General features: G+C 58.7%; 1 protein-coding gene across 1 annotated transcript in view; it reads right to left on the bottom strand.

Annotated features, from left to right (window-relative positions):
• The window catches only part of ADAMTSL4 (ADAMTS like 4), a 57,865-nt gene that overhangs the window by 24,389 nt on the left and 19,344 nt on the right, over window positions 1-14,132 (bottom strand). The window contains 6 exon segments of the mRNA XM_030542010.1: window positions 843-1,986; window positions 1,988-2,059; window positions 2,061-2,171; window positions 3,135-3,173; window positions 3,175-3,962; window positions 9,414-9,483. Of these exon segments, the coding sequence (XP_030397870.1) occupies window positions 843-1,986; window positions 1,988-2,059; window positions 2,061-2,171; window positions 3,135-3,173; window positions 3,175-3,962; window positions 9,414-9,483 (2,224 nt within the window).

Here is a 14,132-nt window from a genome sequence, read left to right as displayed (position 1 = left end):
CCCTGCTCTAACCACTGAAATGCACCTCCCTCACAGAGCAAACCCAGACATCCTGGCTCACTCCCCTTAACTGCATGACCTCAAGTCACCAGACATGGGGCCCCTAAATAACTTCTTCCCAACAGCCCCTGTAACTCTCCCAGCATGCTCTGGGCCCTGTCCCGCGCCTCCAGCCCCACATGGCTATTTACAGGAGCAAGTTCCCGCCAGCCAATGGGGGAGGTTTGGCTGGCATTGTATAAACGAGTTGGACGGGTGATTTATAAGCCCTGCGCTCTCAGAGCACGGTGGCCGGGCTTTCCTGGATCCGGCGGGGCCTGACATTTGTATATTTTTTCACTGTTTATTAAACCGAAAAAAAAGAAGCAGCAAAAATTGGCAGAAAAAACCCCATTAGCAACCGAATCGCTTGTCGTCTGCCTTTCCAGCTCAGATGCTCTCAGCCTCGCCAGCGGACACTTCCCTAGATGGACTCAAATCCTTTTACTGTTAAATGGACGCAGGCCCCACAAGATAGTTTGGTCCCGCTGGTTAAAGTGGAGGAGGAGGGAGTCAGGACTCCTAGGTTCTTTCCCGATGGGCTGGATGACCTTGGGCAAGTCATTTTCCCTCTCGCCTGTAAGATGGGGTGGCTAATACTGCAATAAAGTGGGTGAGGGTGTGTTCCCAGCACTGCCCTCTCCTGGAGGAAAGCAGAGCTGATCACCTGTGTGTCTTATGCCCTATACTGCTAGTGGAGAATGGAGAGTCTCCTGTAGCGGGTTTGAAGCATGGGGCTCTAAGTTCTAATCCCACCAGGGGGAGGCATTCGACGTTCCTGTAGGGAAAGCAGAGGCCCTTACCTCCTGCCTGCAGGCTTTGAACTGCTTGCTCTCCCCCTCGCAGTGGAAGGTCTCTGTGCCGGGGTGGTAGAGATTCCACTGGGGCACCTCGGGGCCCGGGTGCAGGCCGAGCCTGGGCCTTTGCCCCCTGGCCTGGAACTGGACGGGGCTGCCGCGGTGGAGAAGCCAGATGTCCGGTTCTGCCAGCCGGTGACGCGAGGGCTGTTCCAAGAAGAGGCTCTGGGAGGCCCGGGTGCCGTAGCCGCCGGGGCGGTACTCATTCTGTCTCTGAGCACGGGGCCTGGCCAGCTGGTGGGGATGGGAGCGCGCGGGGGGGTCGACAGGGCCTGCTCCCTCTGGCTGGGTCAGGTGGGTGGCCTCAGGCCTGGGCTTTGGTGCTCCTGTGGCCCGACGGTGGGAGTGTGAATGGGGGTGGCTGAGTTCTGGTGCCTCCTTGTGGCCACCCCCTGCCCCGCGTCCCTTGGGCACCAGCTGCGCCTCCAAGGCGGAGCTGTGGTTCTTCAGCCCCTCGTGTGTGAGGCGCAGCTCCCCCCGTGGCCGAGGGGCGCGGCCGCTGCTCGGGGCCCTCTCTCCCACGGGTATCCCAGGGCGGGAAGGCTGCTGGGTGCCCCCTGTGCTGTCCCCGGGCCCATCTCCATCTCCTCGCTTGAGGGGTGCCTGTGCTCCTGCCTTTGGGCGCGACTCCTGCAAACCCGTCTCCTCCAGAGCCATTGGCTCTCCCCCGCCGGGCCCTACAGTGCTGGCCAGAGCCCAGCCAACAAACAGGGATGGCTGCTCCGTGGGAGAGGGGCCCGGCTGGGGAGTGCCCTCCGCGGTGCGATGCCGGGTCCCTTGTGGCTCTGGGGGTGCTGCTGCTGGCTCCCGATTCTCTCCAGGACTCGCCTTGTCCTCCGAGGAGCCTGTGTGGGGCTTGGCCGTGGCCTCGGCCTTCAGTGGCTCAGCGCTGCCCTGCTCGGCCGTGTGGGGTTGGCGGTGTGGAGCGGGCCCATCTCCCCCACTTCCGGGCCTCGCCCTATGCCCTGCCAGCTCTGACCTGTTCTCTGCCAGTGCTCCATCCTGGAGCTGCATGGAGTCCTCCGCCAGCACGGCCTTCCTCTGCTTGTGCTGCAGATGGTGCTCGCCCTTGGCCGGCGGCTCCTTCTCCGGCTGGGGCTTCCTTGGCCTTGCGCTTGGGAGTCTTGGTGGGCGGCGGTGGCTGGTCGCTCGAGGGCCCTGGGTCTCTTGAACCGTGGCGTGCCCCCCTCTGCCACCTCCTTGTGCAGGGGCAGTGCAAAGGGCACCTTCCCGTAGCCATATTTCCCCGGTTTGATCGACTCTCGAATTCGAGACCTGCAACGAGGGGCGGGGTGGGGACGTATTGTTACAGGCCCTGCATAAACAGAGCAAAGGGGGAGCCAGGGACCTGTGTGCGCCTACTGGATGGCTTCAGAATGGCACGCCTTGTGTCATGAGCCCTGTACTGCACACAGCTCAGGGGATTCTCCCATTGTTTAGCGGGGTGGGGCTAGGCTTCTGGAGTGGGAGGATCTACACTCTCTCCCTGCTGTTGCCATGGGGCATTCCAGGTGCCGTTACCGTGCAGCGGTGTGTGGCCTTGATTTAGTGACCCTGTGTGGGAGCTGGGGGTCACACACAACACTGCTTCCTAGCTAGTATGCGCGAGAGAGCAAGCTTGGCCCTGTGGAGAGCCCCTAGGAAGCATGGAGGAAGGATGGTGCAGTGGCTAGAGCTAAGGCCTGGGGCTAAAGTGATCCAGGTTCAGTTCCTACTTCTACCTTTAACCCCTGCGTGACCTTGGGCTAGTCCATCCGTGCCTCAGTTTCCCATCTACCCAATGGGGCTAACAGCCCTGTCTCGTGGAGGGGCTGAGAGGCAAAGTGCATTCGAGGTGCCCCAACAGCATGGTGATGAGGCCCAAGTAGCTCACAAAAATCACCTGATTCCTTTTCAGTTTCTGAGTGGATTTAGCCCTGGGAGCCATTGCCGGATAGGCAGCCCTGAGTGTCCCAGGACAAGGACAGTGAGGGGCCCACACCTCACTGTGGAGACATGGGTGGTTTGGTCTCCATGCCCAGATCCAAGGTATTTTGGCGCCTATGGAAGTTAGGATCCGAGCCTGCCAGCTGGGAGGGGGGCTTCAGAGTAGAGGCCAAAGCAGCAGGAATAGTGCTGGGACCCCTGCACACCCGTCACGTGACCCAACACCCCAAGCCAGCCAGTTCCCTCTCTCTCGCCTCCCACCCCACCCAGGTCGCGAGCCCAAGCTGTGCCACAGGGGACCCTGGCTCTCACCTCCTGGCGGCGCGGGACTCCTGCGTCGGGGACACCACCCTTGGACCCGAGGGCACCATGTCGGGAGCTGCGGGCTGCACCGCCCGCCTCGTGGCTGCCCCGCCGCTCAGGTTTGAAGAGGGGGAGTGAGCCCTGGGCAGGCAGCCGTGCCGGTGCCGAGCTGCTGCGTCTGAAGGGCCTTTCTGGGCTGGAGGTGGCGGAGGCATCCGGGTGGCGCAGCCGACGCGAAGAGTGGGTCAGGCCGCGGCTGGAGGCGCCTGCTTTGCCAGACGGGTCCTCTTCCTGCCTTGGGGCACCGGGGGCGAGGGCTGGGTCCCTCCTGCGGCTGGAGTGCGGGGAGGAGGCGTCCCGCAGCGGGGACAAAGGCAGCTGCTCGGAGGGGAAGGACTCGTGGCGGATGTACCTGTTCTGGGGCCCATAGCGGGCGGGAGGGGGGGCCGCCCGGGTGTGGCCGGGGCCGCTGTGGAGGGGGCGGGCAGACCCGCTGTTGAGGGGGAGGGCAGAGCCATGGTGGAGGGGGAGGGCAGGCCCCGGTGGGGAAAGAGGCGCCCTCGACTCCCCATCAGTGTGAAGGGGGTAGGACGGCCTGGGCGGGTAAGGATTGGGCTGTTCCTCTGGGTACAGGGGCTGGGCATACGTGTGTGGGCCATGAGGGCCCCCCCAGGGGGCTCGCTGATAGGGAGGCAGGCAGGTGCGGACCCTTTCCAAGACCCCCACCCCACAGGGCTGGGAGCAGGATGACCATGGGCCCCAGCTGCTCCAGGCACCCGCCACTTGGTTTCCAGCTTCATCCTCCTCGGGCACCTGCCGAGATGTCCGCTGAGGGACCTGCAAGGGCACAAGGAGATGGCCTGGTCACCGGGGGGCTCCCTCAGGAGGGACCTGTCCCCAGCTCCAGGCCGAGGTGATGCTGCCGCACCAGCTGGGCGCTCACACCCTCCGGTTGGCCATGGCCCTTAACAGCAGAGGACATCCACTCCGCTGGGGTGGGCTCAGGCCCCCACCTCCCCCCATGAGCATCTAACCAGGGGCTTCACCCCCTCTACACAGCGTAACGCCTGATCCAGCAGCCGGGGCTCAGGGGTGGCATTGGGTGCCCAAGGGGCAGCTTCGGCCCAGGTCTCTGGGGCTGGGACAGATGGAAAGATCTGGGCAAATAGAGCCTCCTGGATCCGGCAGCAGGACAGTTGGTACCTGGGAAGAGACCAGAGCAGGGGGAAGAGAAGCCAAAAGACGGGGCTGAAGGGAAGCCAGCTGGGTTGAGGGGCACAGACCTGCTCAGTCAGCATTTCCTTTTGTTTCCTTGCTGCTTAACGCAGGGCCCTTCCCTGTACCCGCCCCCACCTCAGCTGGCTCTGCCTGGCCTGGCCTCTCCTGGGTGCCTCAGACAGAGGGACAATCCCACGCCAGGCGGGGCGGGCCCAGCTGTGGGGCAGGCTGGGGACTTTATCGCTGCCCAGCTGTTCGCTCCTCCTCGCTACAACATCTCAAAGGCCCCTGGCCTGGAGGGCTCATCGTTAGCCAAAAAAGGAAATTAAGAAAACGAACGTGCTCATCGATTGCCAAAATATTTGGCCTGGTTCAGGAGTGCCTCAGAGACAGATAGTGCTTGGCTGGATTTTACTAAAGGCACAGGTATCATGGGGAGGGCTGTTAAACCCACTCAGTGCAAAGCAGAGCACTGCCACTGCCCCCTCCAAACATACCTCCCACACCTCTGCTCTAGTGGCCAGACAGCCAGCCAGCCAGGCTGCAGCCCACTAGCTTCACCGGGGCGGGGGGCTATGTATTTTTTTATAGCTCAGTCATCGAACGGAGATTCTGCTAAGGCTCAGCATCTCCAGAGGAAGCATCAATGACCTCTGGCGCTTGTAGAGTGCTTTTCATCAGGAGATCTCAAAGCACAGTGCAAAGCAGGTCAGGATCTCATCACCATTTGGCAGATGGGGAAACTGAGGCAGAGCAAGGGACAGTCAGGGGTAGAACCTGGGTCTCCTGAGTCCTACGCCACTATTCTAGCCCCTATGCAACACTGGTCCTAGGCTGAGAGCTAGCAACTCATTCCATGCAGGCCAATGGCAAACAGCTGCCAGATGGGTGTAATGACTGTTCCCCAGTAACACTCCAGGCTGCATTCAACCCAGTAATCTAGAGCCCCCGTCAAACAGCCTCCCCCCACGAGCCCATCCAGGCCCCTGTGTCTGCATCAGAAATTTCTCACGTTTTTCTTTTCATGTCCAGGGACGCTGGAAAGTGCCAGCAGGCCAGGCCGGGATTTCCACGCCAGGGACCCAGCCGCCCTGCACCCGGCACTTTCATCTGCTCCCGGAGAAGCAGTGGAGGTGGGTGGAGGGAATGAGATTTCAAAAGATTTGGGGCCCCCTCTCCTTCCTCTCCAAGAACAACAGCACCTTAAGGAACAACACAGCCAGGCTGAGAGCCGAGGGCCAAGTCTGCTGCTGGCGTCAACGGGCGCCGTTTGACTGGAGTCGATCTGGAGCAAAGCTGATTTACGCCTGCTGGGGCTCAGGCCCACGATGCCTCAGAGCCTTTCCTGCACTCAGAAGCGTAGCTGCCAGCGCAGTATAAGCAGTGGGGGCAGGCCTGGATACAGCCCTGCTGCCCCTTCACACAAAGACTCTGGGCAGCTGCTTACAGCATTCTAGCCCCAGCTCTGTCACTGACCTGCTGGCTGTTGTGCCTCAGTTTCCCCTTTGGCTGTTCAGACTGTGAGCAAGAGGGCAGGGACTGTCTTGCACTCTGTATCTCTGCAGTGCCCAGTTGGGGGCTTTCAATGCTACCATAATCCTGTGGCGTAGTAGGCAGAGCACTGGCCTGGCATGCAGGATCTACGCCCTGCTTGCGGGGTGACCTGGGGCAAGTCACGGCCCCGGGCCATGCCTTGGTTTCCCCGCTGTAAAAAGTGGGGACTCATACTGACCCCTTTTGCAAAGCGCTTTGAGATCTGCTGGTGAGATGAGCTAGGGATTGTTTTATTGGATTATTAATCAGCTCTTCTCTGGGTTGCTTCTGCATGCAAGGATCTGGTTGACTTCAGGGCTTGGAACAAGATAGGGAGCCTTTCACCTCCAGAGTGCTCGCCCCTGCCCTGCCCTGAGTCAGTAACAGTTGAACGCTGAGACCATGTGTGAAAGAGATGGCTGCATCGGGGGGGCTTCCAGGCAGGATGACAGCCAGCTGTTGAGTGACGCCCGGAGCCCCTGCTGCGCTGTCCCCAAGCCTCGGCCGCACACTCCTAGCAGCAGGGCCCGCCGCTCCAAATCCCAAACTCCCCAAGCGGAGGGCCCGATCCTCTGACTTCTGGCACTTTGTGCGGCCTTGTGCCCAAGTGGGCGCAGAACACCAGCAGATCAGCACTGTTGTGTGTGGCGCTCACTGACTGGGCACAACGTGCAGGGCAAAGGGTGAACGTCGGCTCACGACTTGGCTTTTGCGCAGGGGCCTCTGGTGCCTAAGGACACTGGTGCAGGAAGGGCTGGGGAGGGGGGAATGGGAACTGCTCGGCGGAGCCAGGGAAAGCTCCGTTTTGCAACACACAGCCAGGTTAGCAATGCTGCCCTGGATAAACACATGCAGAACCACCCCACCCCGCAGAGCGCTTGGCTTCGCCCTCAGCCCAGATTGCTGCTAATTTCCACGGGCTGTAAACGCCTAACACGGACAAGATGCTGCTCCTGCCCCCGCCAGGGCTCACTGCAACATGGGAGAACACTGCGTGCTGGCTCGGCTCTTTGGGAATTTCCTCGATGACGGTGGTTCGGAAGCTCCCCTCCCCCCGCATCCCGCTTCTCATGGACTTTGTCCGTGATGTGATGCTGTGTTTTAACACACGTCGCCCCTGCCCCGGCCTCTCCTCCAGCCCACAGGCAGCCCTGACATGCAGGCTGCCCGCACAGCCCCCCAGACGGAGAATCTGGTGAAAGGAAGAGGCCTTTTGCCAGAGAACCTGCCCACCTCGCTCACTTAGTGCACTCCCATCCCTGTTCGGTGTCGCGTGCATACAGCTCCCATGGTGTATGCAAATCCCAGGGCAGAATCCGGTACGAATCTTAAGCCTCTTTCTCCCACTTATTTCTGTACCTTCCTCTGCTACTGGTTAACCTAGGACCTGAGCTTTACTTGTTCCTCCAGGGATGGGATCGGGTGGGTGGGGAGGTGCTCTGACTCTTACACTATACTCCCTTCCAGCATTAGAAATGGAACCCAGGAGTCCGGACTCCCAGCACCCCTCCTACTCTGTCCACTAGACCCCATCTCCCCCAACTCCCAGCTGGGAATAGAACCCAGGAGTCCTGACTCCTCACCCACCTTCTTTTAACAGATAGACCCCACTCCCCATTCACAGCTGAGAATAGAACCCAGGAGTCCTGACCAAGGAGACCCCCCGCCCCCAGGTGCTGTGGCAACACTGTGAGTTTCCACTACACTTGTGACCCCTGCACACAAGGCCTTGCCTGGCCCTCGGTGTAATTTAGAGCAGCCCTGAGGTTGCTCTAACTCATGCTCTGCTTCTCACAGCCTGATATGGGCTGGGGGAAGCAGAGACTAGTCAGAGCACAATGCGCTCGAGCAACATCCCAGATCCACCCCCTATGCAGGGGGCTGGGAGCAGGGTGAGCGCCGGATGCTTATGCCAGGGAGGCCCTGGGATGAGGGCTTTCTCAGGGGAATGTAAAAGCAGCAAAGAATCCTGTGGCACCTTATAGACTAACAGATGTTTTGGAGCATGAGCTTTCGTGGGTGAATACCCACTTCGTCAGAAGCACAGGATTCTTTGCTGCTTTTACAGACCCAGACTAACACGGCTACCCCTCTGATACTCTCAGGGGAATGTTTCTTGCCTGAATGGCATAAAGAAGCCTCAGCATCATTGAAAATCAGGCCCCAGGGAGTTATCCCTGCCCCACCATTCCCACTTGCTCCTGGTTTGCATGATTTTTAGCCACTTCTGGGGCAGAACATGGCAGCTGTTTAACAGCCCACAGCAACACCCCCAGGCAATGCAGTGCTGGAGTACAACATACCCAGCCCCAAGGGAGGGTCATGGGGAGAAACACCATCTACCTCCAGTTGGGACTGGCCAGTACAACCCCCCAAAAAGCACCAGGAGATTGTGATTGACCAGGTGCAGCCAGCACGTTTGGCGTCACCCCCACAGAAGGGAGAGCGCCCCCTAGGGGCACCTCCCCAATGCTTTCCAGGAGAAAGGTCTCCAGGTCACCAACAGGGCCGCCCAGAGGATTCCGGGGGCCTGGGGCAATCGGCGGCAGGCGGCTCCGGTGGACCTCCCGCAGGCGTGCCTGTGGAGGGTCTGCTGGTCCCGCGGCTCCAGTGGAGCATCCGCAGGCACGCCTGCGGGAGGTCCACCGGAGTCGCGGGACCGGCAAGCAGCAGGGCGTCCCTCGCATGGTGAAATGTCTAGAGCCAGCCCTGTTCGGCGGCGGGGGGCCCTTCCGTTCCAGTACCTGCCGCCGAAGTGCCCGAAGATCCGCGGCGGGGGCCCCTCGCCAGCGAATTACCGCCGAAGCGGGATCCGCCGCCGAAGTGCAGCCCACTCTTCGGTGGTAATTTGGTGGCAGGGGTCCCCGCCGTGGGTCTTCAAGGCACTTCAGCAGCAGGTCCCGGAACGGAAGGGCCCCCCGCCGCTGAATTACCGCCGAAGACTGGGTTGCACTTAGGCGGCAGGTCCCGCTTTGTCTGTAATTCGCTGGCGGGGGGTCCTTCCACCCCGGAGTGGAAGGACCCCCCCACCGGTGAAGACCAGGAGAGGAAGAAGCTCCGGGGCCCGGCCCTGCAAGAGTTTTCCAGGCCCCCCGGAGTGAGTGAAGGACCCCGCTCCAGGGGCCCCCAAAAACTCTAGTGGGGGCCCCTGTGGAGCCCGGGGGTGGGGCAAATTGCCCCTCTTGCCCCCCCCCCCCGGGCGGCCCTGGTCACCAACCCTGCCTAGCGTCCCAGCCCGGCTCCGGGGGAGGGGGCCAGGATCTATCCCTGTTAGCCCTGCGGGGCCAGCCTGGCTCCAGGAGAGGGGGTGTATCCCTGTTAGCCCAGCAGCAGACCCCAAGAGAGATGCCCCAGCCAAGTTCCTTGATGCTTTTTTAGCTGGTGATGAGGCCTGTGACTCCAGGAAGTGGTGATGCACATGTGACATTGGGGCTGGTGAGATCACTCACGGACAAGCTTCGTGCTTCCCAAGCTGCTCCCCCACCCCACCAACCCGCCCCCCTGCCCAGCTGTAAGATCCTTGGTCTGGTGACTCACCTTCCTGCTGCCTTGGCAGAGCTGGGCCATCAGCAGGGCCAGAGCCAGGGTCAGTCCAGGCACGCAAAGCCTGGAGAGAAACCAGAGACGCTGCCATTAGCAAGAGGAGGTGCCCACCCTGCTGCTCCAATGCCCTGCTCCCTTCGGTCTCCATTAACCCCTCACTCTCCTGGACAGCCCCCCTTATCCCAACACCTCACAGCTGCTAAGACTCAGTGGCTGTTCCGGGCTGGCCAGCCTCCTCCATGCGTCTCTGCTATTGGCCCGTGTAATCTGTTGTACAGATTTTACCCAAAGCAAGAGCAGCGATGCTTTCTTGCCTTGTGGCTAGGATGCCCTGTTCCTCCACCAGCGCCAATGCCCCAGCGCTCAACAGCAACCTACAATACCAAATCAGACTAGAGGATCACAAGGTCCCTCTTGGCCTTGGAGTTTGGGAAACCATAAAAGCAAAGCATCCTGCCCCATCAACCCTACCATAATAAACCTGCACATGCTGCTCCTGTACTCATGGGTAACTCTCCAACAACAAGCCTGTATAGGCAGCCCCAACACCCAGGAGCAACCAGAAGACAACAAACCGATATGCCCATGAGCAACCCTACATTAACAAACCCCTCGAGGACTCTGGCGTTCGAAGCAGCACTCAGAAAAGCACCTCCAACTCAGTAACACTTTGGTCACGATTTTGTGTTGCTAGCAGCCCAGGCTGGATTTGAACCCAGAGCCTTGAGCCACCTCCCATTCCCAAGCCACCTGGGGCGGGGAGGGAGGGGTTTGACCTGGCATCCGAGTAGCAAGCAGCTCCCTACCCCAGTCCCGCCACACTCCTTGATCAGCACTGGAGACGAACCAGCACCCTGGAGATGAAAAGGTCCCATATTCCCAATTCCCGCGGGCGTCACTGCCAAAAATTGAAAGCGGGGTTGGGGGGGGAGACCACGTCCAACGTCAGACACCACAACAGAGCATACAGACCTACCAATACTCTGGAGGGGGGCACAAACCAAGACCAGCAAAGACCCCCCCTTGCCCATGCACCCCAGAACTATCTGAATGGGGGCTCCCATTTGAAACAGTGCCCTAGTTATACTCCATTGCTGCCTCCTGAGTCATCCACTCTTCTCCAGGACAATGAGTTCACAGAAATTGGCCCAGCATCTTCTCACTCTGTCTCTTTCTTCTCCTCCAAACAGCGAAATAGCGACTCATCGTCTTTCCGACCCGCTCGTCCATGCTCAAAGGCCCCGCTCCTCTCCAGGAAGAGCCCCCTCGCTCCTTTCAGCACGAAAACGGGAAGCCGAACTGCTCGTGAACCCTGAGTCAGCCGGGGGCGGCTGTTAACATAACCGAGTGAGGGCCAGTCTGGACAGCACATCTTCGCCCAGGGGTTGCGGGAGGGGGCCGCAGCTCCAGTGCAGTGAGGGGGAGCTGCGGCCTGTCCCTGGCTGGCTGGACGTTACAAAGCCAACTGCTCCTCCCAAGAGAGCAGGAGTGCATCACGCCCTCACGGCTAGCGTGCCAGAAGACCTGCCTTCTAGTCCTAGCTCTACTGCCGAATGACCTCGGGCAAGTCCCAGCCCTGCTCCGTGACTCAGTTTTCCCCCTCTTTAAAATGGGGCTAAGATTATCGCCCTCCTTTGCAAAGCACATGGCACTCTCCAGACATAAAATACGGGTGAGGCATCATCACGGTGACTAGACGAAAGACCGGGTGGGGGGAAGCTAGACGAGACCACAGGAAATAGAACAGTAAATCAGTGCCCGTCCTTCTTCCAAGACACCTGCTCCTTGACAGCACCCTCAGCCCGTGTCTCGGCCCCAGGGACAGCAGGATGAGTGGTACATCCACCCCACAGCAGCACACTCCAGCACAGCAGCTGTAGCACCATAGTCTAGACTGTCCCCCAGCGAGGGAAGAGGTTTCCCCCCAACTCTTCGAGAGGCTGGAGCTGGGTCAACAGAGGAATCCTTCCATCGACCCAGCAGTGTCAGCTCCGGGAGCTTGGCCGTGGCTAGTGCGATCACAAGCGAGGGGTCTGTGGAGAGGCCATTCCCAGTGAAATCCTGGTAGAAGCAGCGTCAGAGAAGTGGCAATCAGTCACATATCAGGGTGGCGATGGGAGATCTAGGCCTAGGGCCCTTCCCAGTCTATTATTTGGTGTTTGGGGTCTGGAATTCCTGACCCTTTTCTGGACTCCCCAGGAACAGAGAGGAGATCCGGCTTCCGGGATGACTCGAGCAGGGCGGTCACAACATGCAGGCTGGGTTTAAGGGGCGGCGGGCAAAGAAGCATGCGGTTTCACATCCAGGTGGCACAAATGGCACCGGGGAGGCAGCAAACACAGCGAGGGGATGTCAAGAGCAGCCAGCTGTGCGGGTGACTGCAGAGTAAACCTGGGCTGGGCCAGGCCACGTCATGCGTTAGGGGCCGTCATCAAGTTGTCGGCCAGTGTCTGGGGTAATGCTGACCGGGGCCTGAGACTCCTGCTGCAGCCAAGGGAGGGCTGGATGCAGCCCCAGCGCCTTGCCCACGGTGTCTGGCCCGGAGCTGCCTCTGCAGCATCCTCAGCCTGGGAAATGCGGGGTGAAACTCCTGATCCTCCGCACACGCCAACCAGAGGAGCCGGCCAAGGCCCCAGGGGTTAACCAGCTGGAGAGGGTGCATCTTCCACAGCATTCCTTCAGCCAGCAGCCTGGGAAAGCCAGCCCAGCCCAGTCAAGGGCAAGGGGTATTTTCAGACTGGAGGAACACGGCCAGTAGCCACAGGCAGCACTGGGGGAAAAGTCGCTGTGCAAAGGAGACCGGAAAAGCTCTGCTTAAAGGGAATCCGACCCCCTATCCAAGGTCTCTGGTGGCGGACGAAACCAGCGCAGACATTCCAGGAGGATTCGCACATCCGCCCACCGAGCCCCAAGTTCAAGGCTCCGTGTTTCCCCCAGCAAGAGCTGGCGGCAGCATGGGGCCCCAAAGGCAGCCCAGGGAGCTGAGGCGGTTGCATTGCTCGGTTGTTCGGGGAAGCACCTGCAGCCAGAGCCCAGCAAATGTGGGATCCGGAGCTCAGGGTGCTGGGTTAAAATCAGTCTGGTCAAGGAGTGAGTCAGATGCCAATTAAATTGACTCAGGGCAACGTTTTCAAAAGCACCTGAGGGTACGTCTACACTGCAAAGGAAAACTCAGGCTCGTGGGGCTCAGGCTGCATGGCTAAAAACAGCAGTGTAGACGCTCCTGCTCCGGCTAGAGCCTGGGCTCTGAGATCATCCCCTCTCACTGGGTTTCAGAGCCCGGGTTCCAGCCCAAATGGGAGCGTCCACACTGCTATTTGTAGCCCTGCAGCCTGAGCCCCGCAAGCTCAAGTCAATTGATCCAGGCTCTGAGATTCAGTGCCACAGGATTTGCTTTGCCGTGTAGATGTAACCTAACTGATTTAGGAGTTTAAATACCAATGTAATATAGGCTCCAAATCACTTAGGCACTCTTGACGTTTTAGCTCTAAAACTCATATTAAAATATCCTGCAATTCTAATTACAGTTCAGATTAAGATTCAGCTCAAATGTATTAAAATGCTGACTCAAATGATTAAAGTTCAAATTAAGATGAAGGGCTGGCCCTGCAAACTCTTACGCCCATTTAATTTTACAGTCTCGTTCGTTTCAATGGGAATGTCCACGTATATAAACGAAGCTCTTGTGGAAACGTGTACAGGATCAGAATCTAAAAATCCAACTCCAGAGTAAAATTCAGATTACATTTATTCAAAGTAAACTTCAAATGAGATGTATTCAAATGAAGACTAAGAATCAAGTTCTGACTCCAGCAACAATTCATTTTAAATGTATTCCAGTTAAGATGCAGGATTCAAATTTGATTCATTCAGATTCAATTTAAGATGTGTGTCTTTGATTACCAGATCCTAGCTTCTAAAGCCAGACAGGACCACTCTGATTCTTTCATCTGCCCTCCCGTATAACACAGGGCAGAAAACTGCCCTGTATTAAATCCTGTTTGAACTCGAGCATGTATTTAGAACAACATCCAATTTTACAATTGCCAGGGCTGGTGAATGCACCTCTACCCTTTGGAAATTATTCATGGTCAGAATAGAAGTTTGGATTCAGAGTAGATTCAGATTCTAATTCTGATTCAGATTAAAGTCTTAAATTCAGAGCCTCAGATTGACTTCCTGGGGCTCTTATCCCAACCGAACCCTCCCTCTATCCCCCCGAGGTACCCCTGTTAGATCTCATTCAGCTTCGTGCAATGGTCTCTAGCAGTGAACTCGTGGCAAAGCCCAGATCCCAGCCGGAAGCCAGGTGCAAGCCAAGAGGGCTGAAGGTTGCTGGTCTTTTCAAGCGCTGTTGACACAGATGAACTCTCTCGTGCTCTGTGTTTATTATTGTTTCCCCCGGCTTGGACGAGGAGCTGCAGGAGCGTCGAGCCGTGGTCTGAAAGGTCGGCTTGTTCGAGAGAGCTCCCAGGAGCCGCTCCACTGCCTCGGCAGGGTTGGAATTAGGTAGCTGCGGCCCTTGGCCCTGAACTCCTCTGGAGAAGGCACCTTCTTCAGCGTCTCATCTGCTCCCAGCCTGAGACGCACCCCTGGGCCCGCACTGGTTCATGCCTCAACGTGGAGCTGAGATCTCTGCGTCTCACAACCCAAACCACAAACCGTTCAAGTGTCCCAAATGGCTGCTGATGTTGTATCGCAACATGCCTCCCT

Source organism: Gopherus evgoodei, chromosome 24, assembly GCF_007399415.2.
Source record: "Gopherus evgoodei ecotype Sinaloan lineage chromosome 24, rGopEvg1_v1.p, whole genome shotgun sequence".
NCBI lineage: Eukaryota > Metazoa > Chordata > Testudines > Testudinidae > Gopherus > Gopherus evgoodei.
This window is presented reverse-complemented; position numbering and strand designations above follow the sequence as displayed.